Source organism: Mizuhopecten yessoensis, unplaced genomic scaffold (genome assembly GCF_002113885.1).
Source record: "Mizuhopecten yessoensis strain PY_sf001 unplaced genomic scaffold, ASM211388v2 scaffold7823, whole genome shotgun sequence".
Classification (NCBI taxonomy): Eukaryota; Metazoa; Mollusca; class Bivalvia; order Pectinida; family Pectinidae; genus Mizuhopecten; species Mizuhopecten yessoensis.
This window is the reverse complement of record NW_018407240.1, coordinates 25,318-48,568: the sequence shown is the minus strand read 5'-3', so window position 1 is coordinate 48,568 and position 23,251 is coordinate 25,318. Positions and strand designations below refer to the sequence as shown.

The 23,251-nt window shown below is 40.1% G+C and overlaps 1 protein-coding gene across 1 annotated transcript in view; it reads right to left on the bottom strand.

Annotated features, from left to right (window-relative positions):
* LOC110454390 (phosphatidylinositol 3,4,5-trisphosphate 3-phosphatase TPTE2-like) overlaps positions 1 to 23,251 on the bottom strand; it is a 45,657-nt gene that overhangs the window by 5,118 nt on the left and 17,288 nt on the right. Inside the window, exons 6-11 of the mRNA XM_021503865.1 lie at positions 19,331 to 19,395; positions 18,635 to 18,658; positions 7,186 to 7,246; positions 6,325 to 6,406; positions 5,528 to 5,678; positions 1,213 to 1,293 (exon numbers count right to left, since the gene is read on the bottom strand). Of these exons, the coding sequence (XP_021359540.1) occupies positions 1,213 to 1,293; positions 5,528 to 5,678; positions 6,325 to 6,406; positions 7,186 to 7,246; positions 18,635 to 18,658; positions 19,331 to 19,395 (464 nt within the window). The remainder of the gene's footprint in view (positions 1 to 1,212; positions 1,294 to 5,527; positions 5,679 to 6,324; positions 6,407 to 7,185; positions 7,247 to 18,634; positions 18,659 to 19,330; positions 19,396 to 23,251) is intronic.

Below are 23,251 nucleotides of genomic sequence, written 5' to 3'. Positions count from 1 at the left end.
CTAATATCGTTACAGCAGCACTTGAGGTTTTATGTCCTATTATCGATTAAACAATAAAGATGTCTTTGTTTACGTAACCGCTTATATATTGCGTATTGCTATCTTTAGTTATAGCTGAAAAACCTTGGTGTTTTATTGTCATTTACAAACGCAGAGCGTGTAACCTGCTTTGTTGTACGGTATAACACGTATACAATCCAGTGTGTATTTAACCAAAATGACAACGAAACATTTCATGACAGAGAAGGACAATGATTGTGTCTTATTTTGATGTACATTCAGGACAATGGAAGATTATTCAACTCATTTACATACTTCATCTTTTAGTTACCTAACTTGATAACCGTATGTAAAGCCCACGCACGAACTACACATTGGTTAGAAATACAGTAGATACTAGATGGTTAGAAATACAGCAAGTACTAGATGGTTAGAAATACAGCAAGTACTAGATGGCCACTCATCATGTCAGTAGCCTACCACCCAGGTTAAAGCAGAACATTTGGTAAGTTTTATACGAATCTCAACAGCATGTTTTTAAAAACTTCATTTTTTTTAAAGTAAAAATCCATTAAAAGATATTATAAAATGACCATCCGATAAAGTATATAAAACTTTCAAATAAATCTAGAGAGAACATTTTATTCCTATGTGTATAAACGTGCCATTCAACTGACTAGGCTTTTGACAATAGGTCGTTTTGTGGTTAGCTCACACTTTTGTGCATGCAAATTTTACCACATTCGAATTTGAATGGCGCATAAATCTGTCAAATAAATCATTACAAATATAATAACTCCTCAATTTCGAATATATTTTACACTAATTACACTATTAAATTTGTATTCATTCCTCTTGTTAAGTTTTCTATTATCGTTGCTTTTGCTATTGATGTGTTCTTAACATATCACATGGGTCATGTGACACGGATGATATGTTCGTAATCCATTAATGAAGACATTGTCAAGGCGGTCTTGTTTTCAATATCGTTTTGACAGTAAGCAATTGATGGCATATTTTCCAGTCTTATAATCGCACGAAATAATAGAATGTTCTATAAGTTTTTAATCGACATCATTTTTTTCTTCTTCTTGCAGACATTTCAGCTGTATGAGAATCGAAAAAAAAGTAAAATCAGCTTTTCTAAATCATAAGTTATAATATTTTCCAGCGTTCTATGTTTGTTGTGTTACAAAGTAAATGATCACATACCTGACTAGGCGTTTCCACGCCCTGGAAGGTACTTCCTGCATTTAAATCGGTCCTCCTCTTTCCAAAGTATTTGAGACTTTGCTGAAAATACAAACTGAATGTTCAAAGATGTAGAGACTGGTGCTGATGATGTCGACACTGATTAAGTCAAGGTTCTCAAACGAACAAGCTGTGCCACTCTTCTGACCGATTTGTTTCTGTTTTTATATTAAGCTGATTGTTCATGTATTGATGAGTTTATCAGGAAGTGTAACTTACAAAATTCGATGAAGCTGAAGTCGTTTACGCTTCCGGAACACCAGTCCTCATTTTCTTTGTACTTTTTCAAGGGTCACCATATACATCTCTCTTTTGTTCACATTTTGCCCTAGTTTTATCAATTTTAAGTTCGAATCAATGTTGTTTCAATAACTTGTGTTGTAACTCGGTCAAATACGACAGCTATATAAAACCTCGTCATGATTTTATTGTGACTAAGCTATATAAAACCTCGACATGATTTTAAGGAATTGACGCCGGTTTGAATGTGAATTGGTTACATACAACTTGCATGGAGTAACATAAGTATTTTCAGTCCAAACAATAACATGTAACAGACTTACATCACGTAAATGTGTGTCTCTTATTATGATCTACTATTTGAAGCAGCAAGAGAAGTCTCAATATGAAACTGATCCCTTTAGCGATTTGGTATTGTTTACATAGTGTTGTCGTGTGGTTTATTGTTTACATAGTGTTGTCGTGTGGTTTATTGGCTACATAGTGTTGTCGTGTGGTTTATTGTTTACATAGTGTTGTCGTGTGGTTTATTGCAACCTAGAATACATGCAGAATAACGTCACCTTAAAAGGACGAAATTCGAAATGGAAAGACAACATATACCGCAGACACAACAAAATGGAAAGACAACATATCCCGCAGACACAACAATATGGAAAGACAACATATACTGCAGACACAACAAAATATAGACAACATATACCACAGACACAACAAAATAGAAAGACAACATATACCGCGGACACAACAAAATGGAGACAACATATACCGCGGACACAACAAAATGGAGACAACATATACCGCGGACACAACAAAATGGAAACACAACATATACCGCAGAAACAACAAAATGGGAAGACACCATATACTGCAGACACAACAAAATGAAGACAACATATACCGCGGACACAACAAAATGGAAGACAACATATAAAGAAGACACAACAAAATGAAAAGACAACATATACCGCAGACACAACAAAATGGAAGACAATATGAACCTCCATGTAAAATGTTATCCGGGGAGAGGTTTCCGTAATAATATCATACTATTTTGTGACACAGAAATGTATTTGCGTTAATGAAAGAAGCAACAAAAACGAAAAGAATACCTCAGGCTTGCCTTTGAACCAAACAGATTTTTTCTAACCTATCAAACTTATATATCTCAGTTATTAATGGAAATACTTTTGAATGAACCTAGTTATACCCACTGGTTTTAAAAACTGACAAAAGGAATATCAAATGATTTTTCTCTCTGATATTTAACAGTCAAGCACCGGATCTTCATTTGAATCTCAAAATCAATAGGTTGTGGTGTTATGATCGATGGAGCCGGGATCTTTTTGTTGGTGGTGTGAAAAATGTCGCTTTCATGCACAAATAACCCCACTGTGTGTCAATATAAATTCGAAGATATCTGTACAATTTGTGTACTAGCCTCCCAATGATGTTAAAAAAGAAAGAGACTGAATGATGACGGATAGGACATGTTAGCGGACATAAGATTTTTTCCGGAGCTGTGACCTGAACTTTTATCTGTTTTAATTCAATGCTTTCCATGCTTAATACATGCAAGGCATGTTAACGTTTGTCGACAGATATAATTGATTTGAAAGGAAAGTGTATAACGGATGTCACACACAGAAAAGGATAGTGTGACCGTCCCTTTACAAAACAATTGGGGGCTGCCATGGCCAGGTGGTGCGTCTGACCGTCAACGATCGTCAGCTCTCTACCACTGGGTCACGCAGGCCGAGTGGTGCGCCTGCCCGTCAACGATCGTCAGCTCTCTACAAATGGGTCACGCGGGCCGAGTGGTGAAGGCGCCTGGCCGTCAGCGATCGTCAGCTCTCTACCACTGGGTCACGCAGGCCGGGTGGTGCGTCTGACCGTCAACGATCGTCAACTCTCTACCACTGGGTCACGCAGGCCGAGTAGGGAGGGCGCCTGGCCGTCAACGATCGTCAGCTCGCTACCACTGGGGCACGCAGGCCGAGTGGTGCGTCTGTCCGTCAACGATCGTCAGCTCTCTACCACGGGGTCACGCAGGCCGAGTGGTGCGTCTGACCGTCAACGATCGTCAGCTCTCTACAAATGGGTCACGCAGGCCGAGTGGTGAAGGCGCCTGGCCGTCAACGATCGTCAGCTCTCTACAAATGGGTCACGCAGGCCGAGTGGTGAAGGCGTCTGACCACCTACGATCATCAGCTCTCTACCACTGGGTCACGCAGGCCGAGTGGTGCGCCTGACCGTCAACGAGCGTCAGCTCTCTACAAATGGGTCACGCAGGCCGAGTGGTGCGTCTGACCATCAACGATCGTCAGCTCTCTACAAATGGGTCACGCGGGCCGAGTGGTGAAGGCGCCTGGCCGTCAGCGATCGTCAGCTCTCTACCACTGGGTCACGCAGGCCGAGTAGTGAAGGCGTCTGCCCACCTACGATCGTCAGCTCTCTACCACTGGGTCACGCAGGCCGAGTGGAGAAGGCGTCTGACCACCTACGATCGTCAGCTCTCTTCCACTGGGTCACGGTGGCCGATTGGTGAAGCCAACTGACCGTCATCGATCGTCAGCTCTCTACCACTGGGTCACGGTGGCCGATTGGTGAAGCCAACTGACCGTCATCGATCGTCAGCTCTCTACCACTGGGTCACGGTGACCGAGTGGTGAAGGCGTCTGACCACCTACGATCATCAGCTCTCTACCACTGGGTCACGCAGGCCGAGTGGAGAAGGCGTCTGACCACCTACGATCGTCAGCTCTCTGCCACTGGGTCACGGTGGCCGAGTGGTGAAGTCGCCTGGCCGTCACCGATCGTCAGCTCTCTACCACTGGGTCACGGTGGCCGAGTGGTGAAGGCGTCTGACCACCTACGATCATCAGCTCTCTACCACTGGGTCACGCAGGCCGAGTGGAGAAGGCGTCTGACCACCTACGATCGTCAGCTCTCTTCCACTGGGTCACGGTGGCCGATTGGTGAAGCCAACTGACCGTCATCGATCGCTAGCCCACTACCACTGGGTCGCGGTGGCCGAGTGGTGAAGGCGTCTGAACGATTATGATCGCTAGCCCACTACCACTGGGTCACGGTGGCCGAGTGATGAAGGCGTCTGACCCTCTACGATCACTAGAACTTCGAGGCCTACGTGGTGCAGTCGCCAGGAACTGACCGCAGGTTGGTGGTTATTCTGAGGGATTTCCGGTTTTGCCCCACCAACAAACCATTGATAGTCCTTAAACGCCCATAGCTGTTGATTAGGACGTAAAGCACAAACAAATCAATCACTTGGTTTCGTTTCATGGCTATTTGTATTTTCTATGACACATTCTTGTTGTTCTTTTTTTCGCTGTCCCTGGTGCTGTCTTTTGTATCGAAATGAGATATTGGAACGTATCATTCTCACGTTGAAATTATGTACTCAAACAAGTTTTCTTTTTACCCATGAAATCATGCGACACTTTCAAACATTGAAATCTGAAATATTAGGGTATATATGGCTTCATGTCTTTCCATGTTTACCAAAATTATTCCAACAATGTGAAATTTGAATAATTGATATTTATACTATTAGTTTTGACTTTATGATGTATTGATTTAATTTACAATTGACGAGTACCTATGTACCCTTTGTAACTGTTGTGTCATTTTTCTTCGTGACATTCCGATCGATAAAGTGAAACTCGTATCGGAAGCGAAAGTTGTGAGTCTGACCCGAGGGAGTAACAACGGTCCTGCGACTGGAATATAAATCTGAAAGCAATCTATTAATGGATCGCTCTAGTTGGATTTCATCTCTACCACTGCGCATTAACCTTATATAAATGTGTGATGACAGATCGGGACAAATGTGTGGTTTTACTTTTAAATCAAACTATAACACTGTGTTTAAAAAAAACTTCACATCTGTATGGCGCTAGTTGCCCGGCAGTACGATTCACAAAGTATGGACTAGAAATCACAGTTCGTAACTTAGAGATCGATAATAACCTCACGTCACCCAGAGATGTTTTGAGCGAATGATACGTATGGGTACCTGTGCTTCGTTGAACAGTTCCGTGTGAATGAGCCAGGTACAGATCATAGTTCCGGTTCGGCCCTTTCCGCCTTTACAATGCACCGCTATCACGTTTTTGTCATCGGCAGCAAGCCACTCTCTAACATCAAGACAAAACGCCATCATGTCCCTGAAAACGTATTATATATATATATCACATACAGGAATAAACAACACTTACTCGGAAATAGCACCAACAATTAATCTTTTAGGCGACAATTTGTGTTCGACTGAGGATTTATCTAATTTACGTGGTATCTACATAAGTAAATGTGTTCGACTGAGGATTTATCTAATTTACGTGGTATCTAAATAAGTAAATGACAATCCATTGTCTTGTTGTGAATCTCATCGACAGTTATTCGTAGCAGGTTTCTCTTTTTAATTGCTATATAATAATAAAAATAATTCGAGGTTCTAATATACCACTTTATCACAACCTAATTCGTAGGTCGTTTCAAAGCGGTTCACAAATTATTATCCGTGGCTATAGGGCCTTTGCAACCAGCCAATATCTTTCTCAACTCCCTAGAGAGCACGCAACCGGTACATACTCATTTACAGCTGAGTAGACTAAAACAAGCGGAGTGAAGTATCTTGTTCAAAGATACAACACAGTGCCGTGTCGTGACGCGAACCCGAAACCCTTCGGTCACGAGCCCGGCGTCCCACCATTAGCCTGCAATGCCTCCTACTACATACACCAAGACAAAAACATCATGACCATATTGCACTATGTGTTGCTTGTTCAGACTGCATATTTTTCATCAACCTACTTTAATCTCGGAACGTTATGATCATCAATTTTCACCTTGCGGACTTGCTTGTGAAATATAGACCGATCATAATTGAGCTCGCCTGAAACAGAAATGAATAATTAGTAATTGTAACATTTACTTACTTTTAATTCTCTTACCCGTTCAATATTTCACGTACCATTGATATTATCATTTCAAAAAACAACCGAATATAAATTGTGCATTGCCTTCAATGAGAAATGTTAACTAAGACCCATGGTAGATCATACTAAGATAAAGCTACAGTGATCCACTTACGAATTATAATTAAATCATGATAATAATCAGAAAGAAAGCAAACTTAATTATTTACTCGATTTCGTATAATATGCCTGCATCTGGGGTCGAATTTAACGGTATTCTGGTAAACCAGTAATTCGAGATGTGGCACTTCCTGGAATACGATCATCCTGGTTCTAATTAGATCAGAACAAAAGATTGGAGGAAACACTTTGTTATGTAATATTACTCAAAATAAATGAAACTGACATTAAAAAATATTATTAATCGAAATAATGTAACTAAAATTATACGTACCCATGCGGAATAAATTCTTAACCATACAAATATAATCAGTGAGTGAACCCGGCAATGTTTAGAGGAATGCAGTGTAATATCGTGTATATTGCTGACATGCACTGTACAAATCCAGGGAGGAAGAGCAATGGGCCATTTTCAGCTATTTTTAATCAATACCAAATATTAGAAAGGCCATTCTGTGTAAAATGACGAAAAAAGGTGAAGGACAACCCTCCGTTTTATTTCATTCTTTGTTCGGATTGGGACTGGCTCCGTGACCCCTCCAGGATAGTCCCTGATGTATTGATATTATTTACTTACTGCAGAGATCGTAGACGCGATAGTGATCTGTATGCTTGGTGTCGAGGAATTTAGCAACAGCCTGGAAAAAAAGCATTTGTAGATATAAACGATATTTTATAAGTTGCGTTACCAATGTGCAATGATTTCTTTGGGCCAAGTATGTGTAGTATTGAATACTTCTCCATGTGAAAGTGTGTGATATATATTTATTTTGTTTTGAATATTTTATGTAGGTGACCAAATAGTCCTGGCGACTTCAAACCAAAAGATTAAGCTTGTCGCCGAAATATTACGCGTCCTCGTGGCACGGCTATATTAAGAAACGTCCGTGTTATTTACAGATCTACATAACGAGAAGTGCCCTATTGGTATCACTCCACTCCCTGTGGTCGAAAACAAATTAACAAGAGTCTTAAAAGGACAACACAAGTATGAACGTTTTAATAAGACGTGCTTGTAATAATTATGTTTTAGATTTCCATATAACATCAGTGCAATACTCTTTTTTATTATGAAATTCTTCATCTAAACATGGAGGTGTGGGAGGTCCGGTGCTATGTTAATGTGTTCAAACAGTATCAAACAATATCCAATCAAACTGATAACAAAACATGCAAACACAAACTCCAAGAAACCGAAAACGATGGGAAACGATTAAAATTCTAAAATGAAAACAAAAGTGATTAAACTGAAAATAAACATCTACAACTTTGTCATCAGCAAGAAAATGTGCTTGAAAACGCTCTTACATAAGTAAAAAGTTTCTTAATCTTCCAAAGATTCCAAAAAGCAAGAACAATTTTGATTACTTTGCTTTAAATAAAAACCACATTTTCAATATTAAAATCACAACGTATTCACTCGTGTATCATGTCGGAAAATGCTCTTTCGTTTTATTCTGTTTATGATTCGTCCTTTCAATAAGGGAAAAAATGATTTCCTTGATTTTTTCCTGTTTATCAACAACTACTCTTTGATTGAACAGAACTGTCAGATTATACTAAATAACAGATAAAAAATGTAAGCAAGACAAAGTTTTATTTGAAGTACAAAATATAATACAATGATATTCATCTCCATTCTCATGACAAACTAGCGTTCATGTTTAAAAAGAATAAACTTTTAAATTGCTGGACAATGTGGGTTTTGGAGATTTTCATTCCAGAAAAATGGACAAAATATATATATTACAGTATCATTACACTAAGAAAAAGTAAGATTTCTTTCGGAAAAAGATGACAAATGGAACCGATGAGATATGAAAACAAAAGGAAAGATAATATGAACCTTACACAGACTGGTGATATCACCAGGAGAAGGGTACACGTTCACGAACAGTGACATCTATCATGATGTCTTATGTTACAAGCAGGGCGTTCTGTACGGTACTGAGACATGTACTGTTACAACTAGGGCGTTCTTGTACGGTAATGAGATATATCATATTACAACTAGGGCGTTCTGTACGGTACTGAGACATATCATGTTACAACTAGGGCGTTATGTACGGCACTGAGACATATCATGGTACAACTAGGGCGTTCTGTACGGCACTGAGATATATCATGTTACAACTAGGGCGTTCTGTACGGTACTGAGACATGTCATGTTATAACTAGAGCGTTCTGTACGGCACTGAGACATATCATGGTATAACTAGGGCGTTCTGTACGGTACTGATACATATCATATTACAACTATGGCGTTCTGTACGGCACTGAGACATATCATGTTACAACTAGGGCGTTATGTACGGTACTGAGACATATCATGTTACAACTAGGGCGTTATGTACGGCACTGAGACATATCATGGTACAACTAGGGCGTTATGTACGGCACTGAGACATATCATGGTACAACTAGGGCGTTCTGTACGGCACTGAGATATATCATGTTACAACTAGGGCGTTCTGTACGGTACTGAGACATGTCATGTTATAACTAGAGCGTTCTGTACGGCACTGAGACATATCATGGTATAACTAGGGCGTTCTGTACGGTACTGATACATATCATATTACAACTATGGCGTTCTGTACGGCACTGAGACATATCATGTTACAACTAGGGCGTTATGTACGGTACTGAGACATATCATGTTACAACTAGGGCGTTATGTACGGCACTGAGACATATCATGGTACAACTAGGGCGTTATGTACGGCACTGAGACATATCATGGTACAACTAGGGCGTTCTGTACGGCACTGAGATATATCATGTTACAACTAGGGCGTTCTGTACGGTACTGAGACATGTCATGTTATAACTAGAGCGTTCTGTACGGCACTGAGACATATCATGGTATAACTAGGGCGTTCTGTACGGTACTGATACATATCATATTACAACTATGGCGTTCTGTACGGCACTGAGACATATCATGTTACAACTAGGGCGTTATGTACGGTACTGAGACATATCATGTTACAACTAGGGCGTTATGTACGGCACTGAGACATATCATGGTACAACTAGGGCGTTATGTACGGCACTGAGACATATCATGGTACAACTAGGGCGTTCTGTACGGCACTGAGATATATCATGTTACAACTAGGGCGTTCTGTACGGTACTGAGACATGTCATGTTATAACTAGAGCGTTCTGTACGGCACTGAGACATATCATGGTATAACTAGGGCGTTCTGTACGGTACTGATACATATCATATTACAACTATGGCGTTCTGTACGGCACTGAGACATATCATGTTACAACTAGGGCGTTATGTACGGTACTGAGACATATCATGTTACAACTAGGGCGTTCTGTACGGTACTGAGACATATCATGTTACAACTAGGGCGTTCTGTACGGTACTGAGACATATCATGTTACAACTAGGGCGTTCTGTACGGCACTGAGACATATCATGTTACAACTAGGGCGTTATGTACGGTACTGAGACATATCATGTTATAACTAGGGCGTTCTGTACGGCACTGAGACATATCATGTTACAACTAGGGCGTTATGTACGGTACTGAGACATGTCATGGTATAACTAGGGCGTTCTGTACGGCACTGAGACTTATCATGGTATAACTAGGGCGTTCTGTACGGTACTGACACATATCATATTACAACTAGGGCGTTCGGAACGGCACTGAGACATATCATGTTACAACTAGGGCGTTCTGTACGGCACTGAGACATATCATATTACAACTAGGGCGTTCTGTACGGCACTGAGACATATCATGGTATAACTAGGGCGTTCTGTACGGTACTGAGACATATTATGTTACAACTAGGGCGTTATGTACAGCACTGAGACATATCATATTACAACTAGGGCGTTATGTACGGTACTGAGACATATCATGGTATAACTAGGGCGTTCTGTACGGTACTGAAACATATCATGTTATAACTAGGGCGTTCTTTACGGTACTGAAACATATTATGTTACAACTAGGGCGTTATGTACAGCACTGAGACATATCATATTACAACTAGGGCGCTCTGTACGCCACTGAGACATATCATGTTATAACTAGGGCGTTCTGTACGGCATTGAGACATATCATGGTATAACTAGGGCGTTATGTGCGGTACTGAGACATATCATGTTATAACAAGGGCGTTCTTTATGGCATTGAGACATATCATGGTATAGCTAGGGCGTTCTGTATGGTACTGACACATATCATGGTATAGCTAGGGCGTTATGTGCGGTACTGACACATATCATCTTATAACTAGGGCGTTATGTACGGCACTGAGACATATCATCCTATAACAAGGGCGTTCTTTATGGCATTGAGGCATATCATGGTACAACTAGGGCGTCCTGTACGGCACTGAGACATATCATCTGATAATTAGGGCGTTCTGTATGGTACTGAGACATATCATGGTATAACTAGGGCGTTCTGTACGGCACTGAGACATATCATGGTATGACTAGGGCGTTATGTGCGGTACTGACACATATCATCTTATAACAAGGGCGTTCTATATGGCACTGAGACATATGGTATAGATAGGGCGTTCTGTATGGTACTGAGATATATCATGTTATAACTAGGGCGTTATGTACTGCACTGAGACATATCATGTTATAACAAGGGCGTTCTGTATGGCATTGAGGCATATCATGGTACAACTAGGGCGTCCTGTACGGAACTGAAACATATTATGTTACAACTAGGGCGTCCTGTACGGCACTGAGACATATCATGTTACAACTAGGGCGTTCTGTACGACACTGAGACATATCATGGTACAACTAGGGCGTTATGTACGGTACTGAAACATATCATGTTACAACTAGGGCGTTATGTACGGTACTGAGACATATCATGTTACAACTAGGGCGTTCTGTACGGTAATGAGATATATCATGTTACAACTAGGGCGTTCTGTACGGCACTGAGACATATCATGTTACAACTAGGGCGTTATGTACGGTACTGAGACATATCATGTTACAACTAGGGCGTTCTGTACGGTAATGAGATATATCATGTTACAACTAGGGCGTTCTGTACGGCACTGAGACATATCATGTTACAACTAGGGCGTTATGTACGGTACTGAGACATATCATGTTACAACTAGGGCGTTCTGTACGGTAATGAGATATATCATGTTACAACTAGGGCGTTCTGTACGGCACTGAGACATATCATGTTACAACTAGGGCGTTATGTACGGTACTGAGACATGTCATGGTATAACTAGGGCGTTCTGTACGGCACTGAGACTTATCATGGTATAACTAGGGCGTTCTGTACGGTACTGACACATATCATATTACAACTAGGGCGTTCGGAACGGCACTGAGACATATCATGTTACAACTAGGGCGTTCTGTACGGCACTGAGACATATCATGTTACAACTAGGGCGTTCTGTACGGCACTGAGACATATCATGTTACAACTAGGGCGTTCTGTACGGCACTGAGACATATCATGTTACAACTAGGGCGTTCTGTACGGCACTGAGACATATCATGTTACAACTAGGGCGTTCTGTACGGTACTGAGACATATCATGGTATAACTAGGGCGTTCTGTACGGTACTGAGACATATCATGTTACAACTAGGGCGTTCTGTACGGCACTGAGACATATCATGTTACAACTAGGGCGTTATGTACGGTACTGAGACATATCATGGTATAACTAGGGCGTTCTGTACGGTACTGAGACATATCATGTTATAACTAGGGCGTTCTTTACGGTACTGAAACATATTATGTTACAACTAGGGCGTTATGTACAGCACTGAGACATATCATATTACAACTAGGGCGCTCTGTACGCCACTGAGACATATCATGTTATAACTAGGGCGTTCTGTACGGCATTGAGACATATCATGGTATAACTAGGGCGTTATGTGCGGTACTGAGACATATCATGTTATAACAAGGGCGTTCTTTATGGCATTGAGACATATCATGGTATAGCTAGGGCGTTCTGTATGGTACTGACACATATCATGGTATAGCTAGGGCGTTATGTGCGGTACTGACACATATCATCTTATAACTAGGGCGTTATGTACGGCACTGAGACATATCATCCTATAACAAGGGCGTTCTTTATGGCATTGAGGCATATCATGGTACAACTAGGGCGTCCTGTACGGCACTGAGACATATCATCTGATAATTAGGGCGTTCTGTATGGTACTGAGACATATCATGGTATAACTAGGGCGTTCTGTACGGCACTGAGACATATCATGGTATGACTAGGGCGTTATGTGCGGTACTGACACATATCATCTTATAACAAGGGCGTTCTATATGGCACTGAGACATATGGTATAGATAGGGCGTTCTGTATGGTACTGAGATATATCATGTTATAACTAGGGCGTTATGTACTGCACTGAGACATATCATGTTATAACAAGGGCGTTCTGTATGGCATTGAGGCATATCATGGTACAACTAGGGCGTCCTGTACGGAACTGAAACATATTATGTTACAACTAGGGCGTCCTGTACGGCACTGAGACATATCATGTTACAACTAGGGCGTTCTGTACGACACTGAGACATATCATGGTACAACTAGGGCGTTATGTACGGTACTGAAACATATCATGTTACAACTAGGGCGTTATGTACGGTACTGAGACATATCATGTTACAACTAGGGCGTTCTGTACGGTAATGAGATATATCATGTTACAACTAGGGCGTTCTGTACGGCACTGAGACATATCATGTTACAACTAGGGCGTTATGTACGGTACTGAGACATATCATGTTACAACTAGGGCGTTCTGTACGGTAATGAGACATATCATGTTACAACTAGGGCGTTCTGTACGGCACTGAGACATATCATGTTACAACTAGGGCGTTATGTACGGTACTGAGACATATCATGTTACAACTAGGGCGTTCTGTACGGTAATGAGATATATCATGTTACAACTAGGGCGTTCTGTACGGCACTGAGACATATCATGTTACAACTAGGGCGTTATGTACGGTACTGAGACATGTCATGGTATAACTAGGGCGTTCTGTACGGCACTGAGACTTATCATGGTATAACTAGGGCGTTCTGTACGGTACTGACACATATCATATTACAACTAGGGCGTTCGGAACGGCACTGAGACATATCATGTTACAACTAGGGCGTTCTGTACGGCACTGAGACATATCATATTACAACTAGGGCGTTCTGTACGGCACTGAGACATATCATGGTATAACTAGGGCGTTATGTGCGGTACTGACACATATCATCTTATAACAAGGGCGTTCTATATGGCATTGAGACATATCATGGTATAGCTAGGGCGTTCTGTATGGTACTGAGACATATCTTGTTATAACTAGGGCGTTATGTACGGCACTGAGACATATGTTATAACTAGGAGTTCTGTATGGCATTGAGGCATATCATGTTACAACTAGGGCGTTCTGTACGGCACTGAGACATATCATGTTACAACTAGGGCGTTATGTATGGTACTGAGACATATCATGGTACAACTAGGGCGTCCTGTACGGAACTGAAACATATTATGTTACAACTAGGGCGTCCTGTACGGCACTGAGACATATCATGTTACAACTAGGGCGTTCTGTACGACACTGAGACATATCATGGTACAACTAGGGCGTTCTGTACGTCACTGAGAGATATCATGTTACAACTAGGGCGTTCTGTACGGCACTGAGACATATCATATTACAACTAGGGCGTTATGTACGGTATTGAGACATATCATATTACAACTAGGGCGTTATGTACGGCATTGAGACATATTATGTTACAACTAGGGCGTTTTGTACGGCACTGAGACATATCATGGTATACCTAGGGCGTTATGTGCGGTACTGACGCATATCATCTTATAACAAGGGCGTTATGTGCGGTACTGACACATATCATCTTATAACTAGGGCGTTCTATATGGCATTAAGACATATCATGGTATAGCTAGGGCGTTCTGTATGGTACTGAGACATATCATGGTATAACTAGGGCGTTCTGTACGGCACTGAGACATATCATGGTATAACTAGGGCGTTATGTGCGGTACTGACACATATCATCTTATAACAAGGGCGTTCTATATGGCACTGAGACATATGGTATAGCTAGGGCGTTATGTACGGCACTGAGACATATCATGCTATAACAAGGGCGTTCTGTATGGCATTGAGGCATATCATGGTACAACTAGGGCGTCCTGTACGGCACTGAGACATATCATTTGATAATTAGGGCGTTCTGTATGGTACTGAGACATATCATGGTATAACTAGGGCGTTCTGTACGGCACTGAGACATATCATGGTATGACTAGGGCGTTATGTGCGGTACTGACACATATCATCTTATAACAAGGGCGTTCTATATGGCACTGAGACATATGGTATAGATAGGGCGTTCTGTATGGTACTGAGATATATCATGTTATAACTAGGGCGTTATGTACGGCACTGAGACATATCATGTTATAACAAGGGCGTTCTGTATGGCATTGAGGCATATCATGGTACAACTAGGGCGTCCTGTACGGAACTGAAACATATTATGTTACAACTAGGGCGTCCTGTACGGCACTGAGACATATCATGTTACAACTAGGGCGTTCTGTACGACACTGAGACATATCATGGTACAACTAGGGCGTTATGTACGGTACTGAAACATATCATGTTACAACTAGGGCGTTATGTACGGTACTGAGACATATCATGTTACAACTAGGGCGTTCTGTACGGTAATGAGATATATCATGTTACAACTAGGGCGTTCTGTACGGCACTGAGACATATCATGTTACAACTAGGGCGTTATGTACGGTACTGAGACATGTCATGGTATAACTAGGGCGTTCTGTACGGCACTGAGACTTATCATGGTATAACTAGGGCGTTCTGTACGATACTGACACATATCATATTACAACTAGGGCGTTCGGAACGGCACTGAGACATATCATGTTACAACTAGGGCGTTCTGTACGGCACTGAGACATATCATATTACAACTAGGGCGTTCTGTACGGCACTGAGACATATCATGGTATAACTAGGGCGTTCTGTACGGTACTGAGACATATTATGTTACAACTAGGGCGTTATGTACAGCACTGAGACATATCATATTACAACTAGGGCGTTATGTACGGTACTGAGACATATCATGGTATAACTAGGGCGTTCTGTACGGTACTGAAACATATCATGTTATAACTAGGGCGTTCTTTACGGTACTGAAACATATTATGTTACAACTAGGGCGTTATGTACAGCACTGAGACATATCATATTACAACTAGGGCGCTCTGTACGCCACTGAGACATATCATGTTATAACTAGGGCGTTCTGTACGGCATTGAGACATATCATGCTATAACAAGGGCGTTCTGTATGGCATTGAGGCATATCATGGTATGACTAGGGCGTTATGTGCGGTACTGACACATATCATCTTATAACAAGGGCGTTCTATATGGCACTGAGACATATGGTATAGATAGGGCGTTCTGTATGGTACTGAGATATATCATGTTATAACTAGGGCGTTATGTACGGCACTGAGACATATCATGTTATAACAAGGGCGTTCTGTATGGCATTGAGGCATATCATGGTACAACTAGGGCGTCCTGTACGGAACTGAAACATATTATGTTACAACTAGGGCGTCCTGTACGGCACTGAGACATATCATGTTACAACTAGGGCGTTCTGTACGACACTGAGACATATCATGGTACAACTAGGGCGTTATGTACGGTACTGAAACATATCATGTTACAACTAGGGCGTTATGTACGGTACTGAGACATATCATGTTACAACTAGGGCGTTCTGTACGGTAATGAGAAATATCATGTTACAACTAGGGTTTTCTGTACGGCACTGAGACATATCATGTTACAACTAGGGCGTTATGTACGGTACTGAGACATATCATGTTATAACTAGGGCGTTCTGTACGGTACTGAGATATCTCATGGTATAACGAGGGCGTTCTGTACGGTACTGATAAATATCATGGTATAACGAGGGCGTTCTGTACGGTATTGATATATATCATGGTATAACGAGGGCGGTCTGTACGGCACTGAGATATATCATGGAATAACGAGGGCGTTCTGTACGGTACTGAGATATATCATGGTATAACGAGGGCGTTCTGTACGGTACTGATATATATCATGGTATAACGAGGGCGTTCTGTACGGCACTGAGATATATCATGGTATAACGAGGGCGTTCTGTACGGTACTGAGATATATCATGGTATAACGAGGGCGTTCTGTACGGCACTGAGATATAGTTAACAAGTCAGGTTACGTAGTGGAATCACATCGTTAAAAATACAAACGATAGCTCATTTTTACATATTTATGAAATGGTCAGAGGATCAAAATGTTTGAAAGAAACCAATCGAAACAACGACAGAGTATGCTTCGACCAGACGAAACAGACGCTTTGTAGTTTTAGGAGAAAGATTATTGCAAAGTCTGCTGTTCTTTTTCATATAGCAATAACAAAATGGAGAGTACATATATATAAACGCATTATCTTTGATTTCACCAAATGTTTGTCTACAGGCTTAAATCCGCGAGCATCCTTGAGGTTATTCAATTTGTTGTTTACTGTATAAACTGCGTTCTATAAAACTATTTAATAGTTCATAACATAATAAAAGAAACCATGGCTGTGAACACTTTATCCTTCCGCCCTGACGTTATAGCTACGGCCAAGTCGTCACTAGATGTAAGGAAGCTTAACACCATTAAACGACAAGGTATACATTGCTTAACACCATTAAACGACAAGGTATACATTGCTTACACCATTAAACGACAAGGTATACATTGCTAACGCTCTTAATACTTCATTTGTTGAACTCGTTGTTCTTTGATGAATAACAAGTTCATGCTGATATAAAATTCATAACGATGCATTTATCAGCGGATTATTCATACGATCATAAATTATATACCAAGCAATATTGAAATTAAAAAAATATCAAGAAAAGGAACAGTTTTCATGTTACCGATAGATCAACATTAAGAGATTAAGATATTCGGAAAGACGACAGCAAGAGGGGAACACGGTCAAAAAACACAGACAAGTGCCATTGAAAGGGACACAGATGATCGCATTTATATTATCATGCGCCATGATTATTCCAGTGTTTAACCTCGACAGAATCCTTTGTTATGAGAAACTTTGTTTTAGAGAAGATGTGAAGTTCCTTTGGTTGTTTCGTTGATATTCAAATGGCATATGAACATGACCTCTCCTGCAGGGGTACTAATACCACAACTTAAGCAGGCTTACCGCGTGATTTGATTTTATACATAGCCGATTTCGAAAAGTCAAGCGTTTCCAACAAACTGCAGCCATATTTAATGATATTTCATGTTGACGTTATTCTGTGACATTTGAAGTTTGCAGTGTCATATTCACTAGATTTTAATGGGAAACATTTATTATACAATTGAATATTTTAGAAACAAAATTATTTATATGCTTATTTACTATATTTTGCATTGCAAATATTGAATTTATTTCATAAACGAAAACACAAGACAGTTGAGCTCTGTATGTAATGAAAGCCACCACTATACGCCCTGCTCTGCATTTGCTTTATACCCTAACAAACAAGTTGCTATGTCTACACGTCCTTAGACGGATTTAACAAACAAGTTGCTATGTCTACACGTCCTTAGAAAGATTTAACAAACAAGTTGTTATGTCTACACGTCCTTAGACAGATTTAACAAACAATTTGCTATGCCTACACGTCCTTATAAAGATTTTACTGCTCGGGCACTTGCTAGCTACCACTACTAGTTGGTGTCATCAGCAATAAGTGTCTCGGACACAGTGATCTATACAGTCACATGGCGGCTTTCGGGGGTGACATTTTCCATAAAATCGCATTCAAATTCAGATGGAGTGCTGTAAAGTAGGATTGTAGAAGATGGCACAATACACATACTTACTACTAATTGTTTCATATGTTCCGACTATAACAAAACATCATTATTATGTAATATACACGAGAAGAGGGATATGTAGACAAAAAAAATAAAAAAGTACCTATTTAGATATGAACATGCAGGTTCGAGTTTTTACACAAAGCAGGGTGAGCATTTATATTGTCTACGACAAGTAATGGCCCTCAGGGTTGAATTTGACTATCCTAATATTAATAATATATCTTTAATTTTTATTTACCTTGATGAGTTTAAGATTACCTTTTCATCTCCTTTTATTCTAATAATATAATACTGCAGGTCCTTAAAATTCCTTTTGATCATTATAAATATGTTTATGGTGATAATTGTGCATCTTAACCTTAAATAACCATCGATCATCACAATAGCGAAGATAATAAGGATCTTTATTCCATAATTAAAACAAACAGCATTTGTGATGTATTAAAGTAACTTTTCACTGTTAGACTAGCTAGATTAATGTCAGATATATCACTACCACGTATGGGGACCTAAGCAGGTTTCTGGACAGCTAAGAAATCGATGATTAATCATAAATATAGTTGTGCAAGTGCGATCATTGAAGACCAGCGAAACCATTTTACACAAATTCTACTGTATATGATACAGATATACGTATATGCAACCAAAATGAGCGTTAGCGATGACGTAAAACCTATTGTCTTTGAGGTGAATACTTACACCGATTGGGTTTCTGTACATGGCACGAACGCCTGATGAAGGGAACGACATAGCTATGACCCGTTCTGAAATAAAATTGAGAAAAAATCGTATTTTAAAATCAGTAATTCCTTATACAACTCTGTTCTAATATTTAACTTGACGAAAAGTATTGCAACTATATTGGCAAACAAATGCACTTGATACTTATTGAACTAACATTTGGGTTACAACTATATATAATGTGTCTGTTCTTGTCGTGACAAAAAAAGTCGTGTGCATGTTATTCACGACACAAGCCCATTTCCGGGTTATAAAATCTGAAAAGTACCGCTGATATAGTATTTCGGTCCCGATATCAGTCCTCGGGGCATTCGGCCCCTCTGGCTGATATCAGGACATTCGGGCTGATAATGGGTATGATATCAAAATGGTCATATAATAACCTCTAATTCAAGATGTTCGATCTCGTTTAGCAAATCAGGAAATTTTATTGATTTAATTATAAATTCGTTGTGATGACGTCATGGTCGATACAGAATCAACATTGCGTCATAACTGATATCTAACCTTTGATATGTAAAGATGAGTATAAAACAACAACAGTGTTAAGTGCAATATTAATGTTAACTGTCATAACCTGCAAAGTTACTCATGTAGTACGATTTACAATATTCATTTTTACAATATTTTTGTTGACAGTCCAGTCAAAGTTATTTTCAATATTTGTGTTAACATCAAGTAATGGCTATTTACACTATTTATGTTAAAAGCCAGTCAGAGCTATTTATTATAGATATCGTTACAACCAGATGGATGTATTAACAATACATTTCACAGCAGGATAGAACTATTAAAGGTATTGATGTAACGGTCAGGTAAAGCTATTTTTGTTTTGTTTACCGACAGGTAAAGCTATTTTTGTTTTGTTTACCGATAGGTAAAGCTATTTTTTGTTTATAGCCAGGTAAAGGTATTTTCAATATACACTTTTGCAGCCAGATATATTTTTTTTACCAAACTTATGTATATATAACCAGGTACAGTGCTTCACTGTAGAATCTCACGAATGTCACGACTCGGCCTTAAGCTCCCGTGTTCTTTATCATGTATTCGACATTGACCTGCTCATACTTTGCCTGAGTACAATTCTTTTTCTCTCGCCCTCTCTAGTGGAGTACTGATGGATCACCTCTCTAGTGGAGTACTGATGGATCACCTCTCTAGTGGAGTACTGATGGATCACTAACAGCAATGAGCAGAGGAAATGCTCTACTGTTAGAGTTAATACATTGAAGATCAGATTATTGGTCTAATACCTTGTTTTCATTACCCAGTGGAGTAGCAGACATCCACTTAGATTTCTCATTACGAAGCAGAGTTAGTGCATCTCTTCCATCGGGAACGCAAAGCAATATCAACATTTCGCTTGCATAGATATACAAGTAAAGTGTATATAAAATCACATCTTAGATTACAATGCCACTTTACATGTCCCTGCAGTTATTTAACAGTCAGGTTAGACGAGTCTCCTCGTTGTTTCCAATTACATCTTAAAGGTCAAGTACGGACTCACAAGTACGCTTTGTTTCCCAAACTCCAATACTTACTCAGCTATTATCATTTCTAAAAAGTGGTCCATTCCTTATGAGACTTTTGTGAAAATATAATAAAAATGAAATAAATACAACGGAGTCAGACCTGGACTCGAGCGGTGGACGTGAGATTGTTACAATGATGCTCTACCAACTAAGCTACCTGGTCAACGGACAGGCACTGGCCTAACTGTAGTATATAAACATCCGAGAGGAAATACAGGAGGGTTACTGTGTATAAACTAAACACCACGGTGGAAATCTCTAGTGTCAGCAGTGGGGCAGGGACCCTTAACCTAACACTATTTATTACGTTTAACGGTTTAAGGTCGAATCCCCACCCTTACCACTTATTACGTTTAACGGTTTAAGGTCGAATCCCCCCCCTTACAATTTATTACGTTTAACGGTGTAAGGTCGAATCCCCACCCTTACAATTTATTACGTTTAACGGTTTAAGGTCGAATCCCTACCCTTACAATTTATAACGTTTAACGGTTTAAGGTCGAATCCCCACCCTTACAATTTATTACGCTTAACGGTTAAAGGTCGAATCCCCACCCTTACAATTTATTACGTTTAACGGTTTAAGGTCGAATCCCTACCCTTACAATTTATAACGTTTAACGGTCTAAGGTCGAATCCCCACCCTTACAATTTATTACGCTTAACGGTTTAAGGTCGAATCCCCACCCTTACAATTTATTACGTTTAACGGTTCAAGGTCGAATCCCCAAATCCCCAACCTTACAATTTATTACGTTTAACGGTGTGAGGTCGAATTCCCACCCTTACAATTTATCGGTTTAAGGTCGAATCCCCACCCTTACAATTTATTACGTTTAACGGTTTAAGGTCGAATCCCCACCCTTACCATTTATTACGTTTAACGGTTAAAGGTCGAATCCCAACCCTTACAATTTATTACGTTTAACGGTTTAAGGTCGAATCCCCAACCTTACAATTTATTACGTTTAACGGTTTAAGGTCGAATCCCCAACCTTACAATTTAATTCGTTTAACGGTTTAAGATCGAAACCCCACCCTTACAATTGATTACGTTTAACGGTTTAAGGTCGAATCCCCACCCTTACAATTTAATTCGTTTAACGGTTTAAGGTCGAATCCCTACCCTTACAATGTATTACGTTTAACGGTTTAAGGTCGAATCCCTACCCTTACAATTAATTACGTTTAACGGTTTAAGGTCGAATCCCCAACCTTACAATTTATTACGTTTAACGGTGTAAGGTCGAATCCCCACGCTTACAATTTAATTCGTTTAACGGTTTAAGTTCGAATCCCCACCCTTACAATGTATTACGTTTAACGGTTTAAGGTCGAATCCCCACCCTTACAATTTATTACGTTTAACGGTTTAAAGTCGCATCAGCACCCTTACAATTTATTACGTTTAACGGTTTAAGGTCGAATCCCCACACTTACAATTTATTACGTTTAACGGTGTAAGGTCGAATCCCCACCCTTACAACTTATTACGTGTAACGGTGTGAGGTCGAATCCCCAAATCCCCACCCTTACAATTTATTACGTTTAACGGTTTAAGGTCGAATCCCCACCCTTACAATTTATTACGTTGAACGGTTTAAGGTCGAATTCCCACCCTTACAATGTATTACGTTTAACGGTTTAAGGTCGAATCCCCACCCTTACAATGTATTACGTTTAACGGTTTAAGGTCGAATTCCCACCCTTACAATTTATTACGTTTAACGGTGTAAGGTCGAATCCCCACCCCTACAATTTATTACGTTTAACGGTTTAAGGTCGAATCCCCTCCCTTACAATTTATTACGTTGAACGGTTTAAGGTCGAATTCACACCCTTACAATGTATTACGTTTAACGGTTTAAGTTCGAATCCCCACCCTTACAATTTATTACGTTGAACGGTTTAAGGTCGAATCCCCACCCTTACAATTTATTACGTTTAACAGTTTAAGGTCGGATCCCCACCCTTACAATTTATTACGTTTAACGGTTTAAGGTCGAATCAGCACCTTTACTATTTATTATCAAAATCGGATAGTGGAAGTTGAAAGCAATCTTGAATTCTGAGAAGAGACTGAGAAGAGAGACTGAGACTGAGATTGAGACTGAGACTGAGACTGAGACTGAGACTGAGACTGAGATTGAGACTGAGAAGAGACTGAGACTGAGATTGAGACTGAGACTGAGATTGAGACTGAGACTGAGACTGAGATTGAGAAGAGACTGAGACTGAGACTGAGATTGAGACTGAGATTGAGACTGAGACTGAGATTGAGACTGAGACTGAGACTGAGAAGGAGAAGAGATTGAGACTGAGACTGAGACTGAGACTGAGA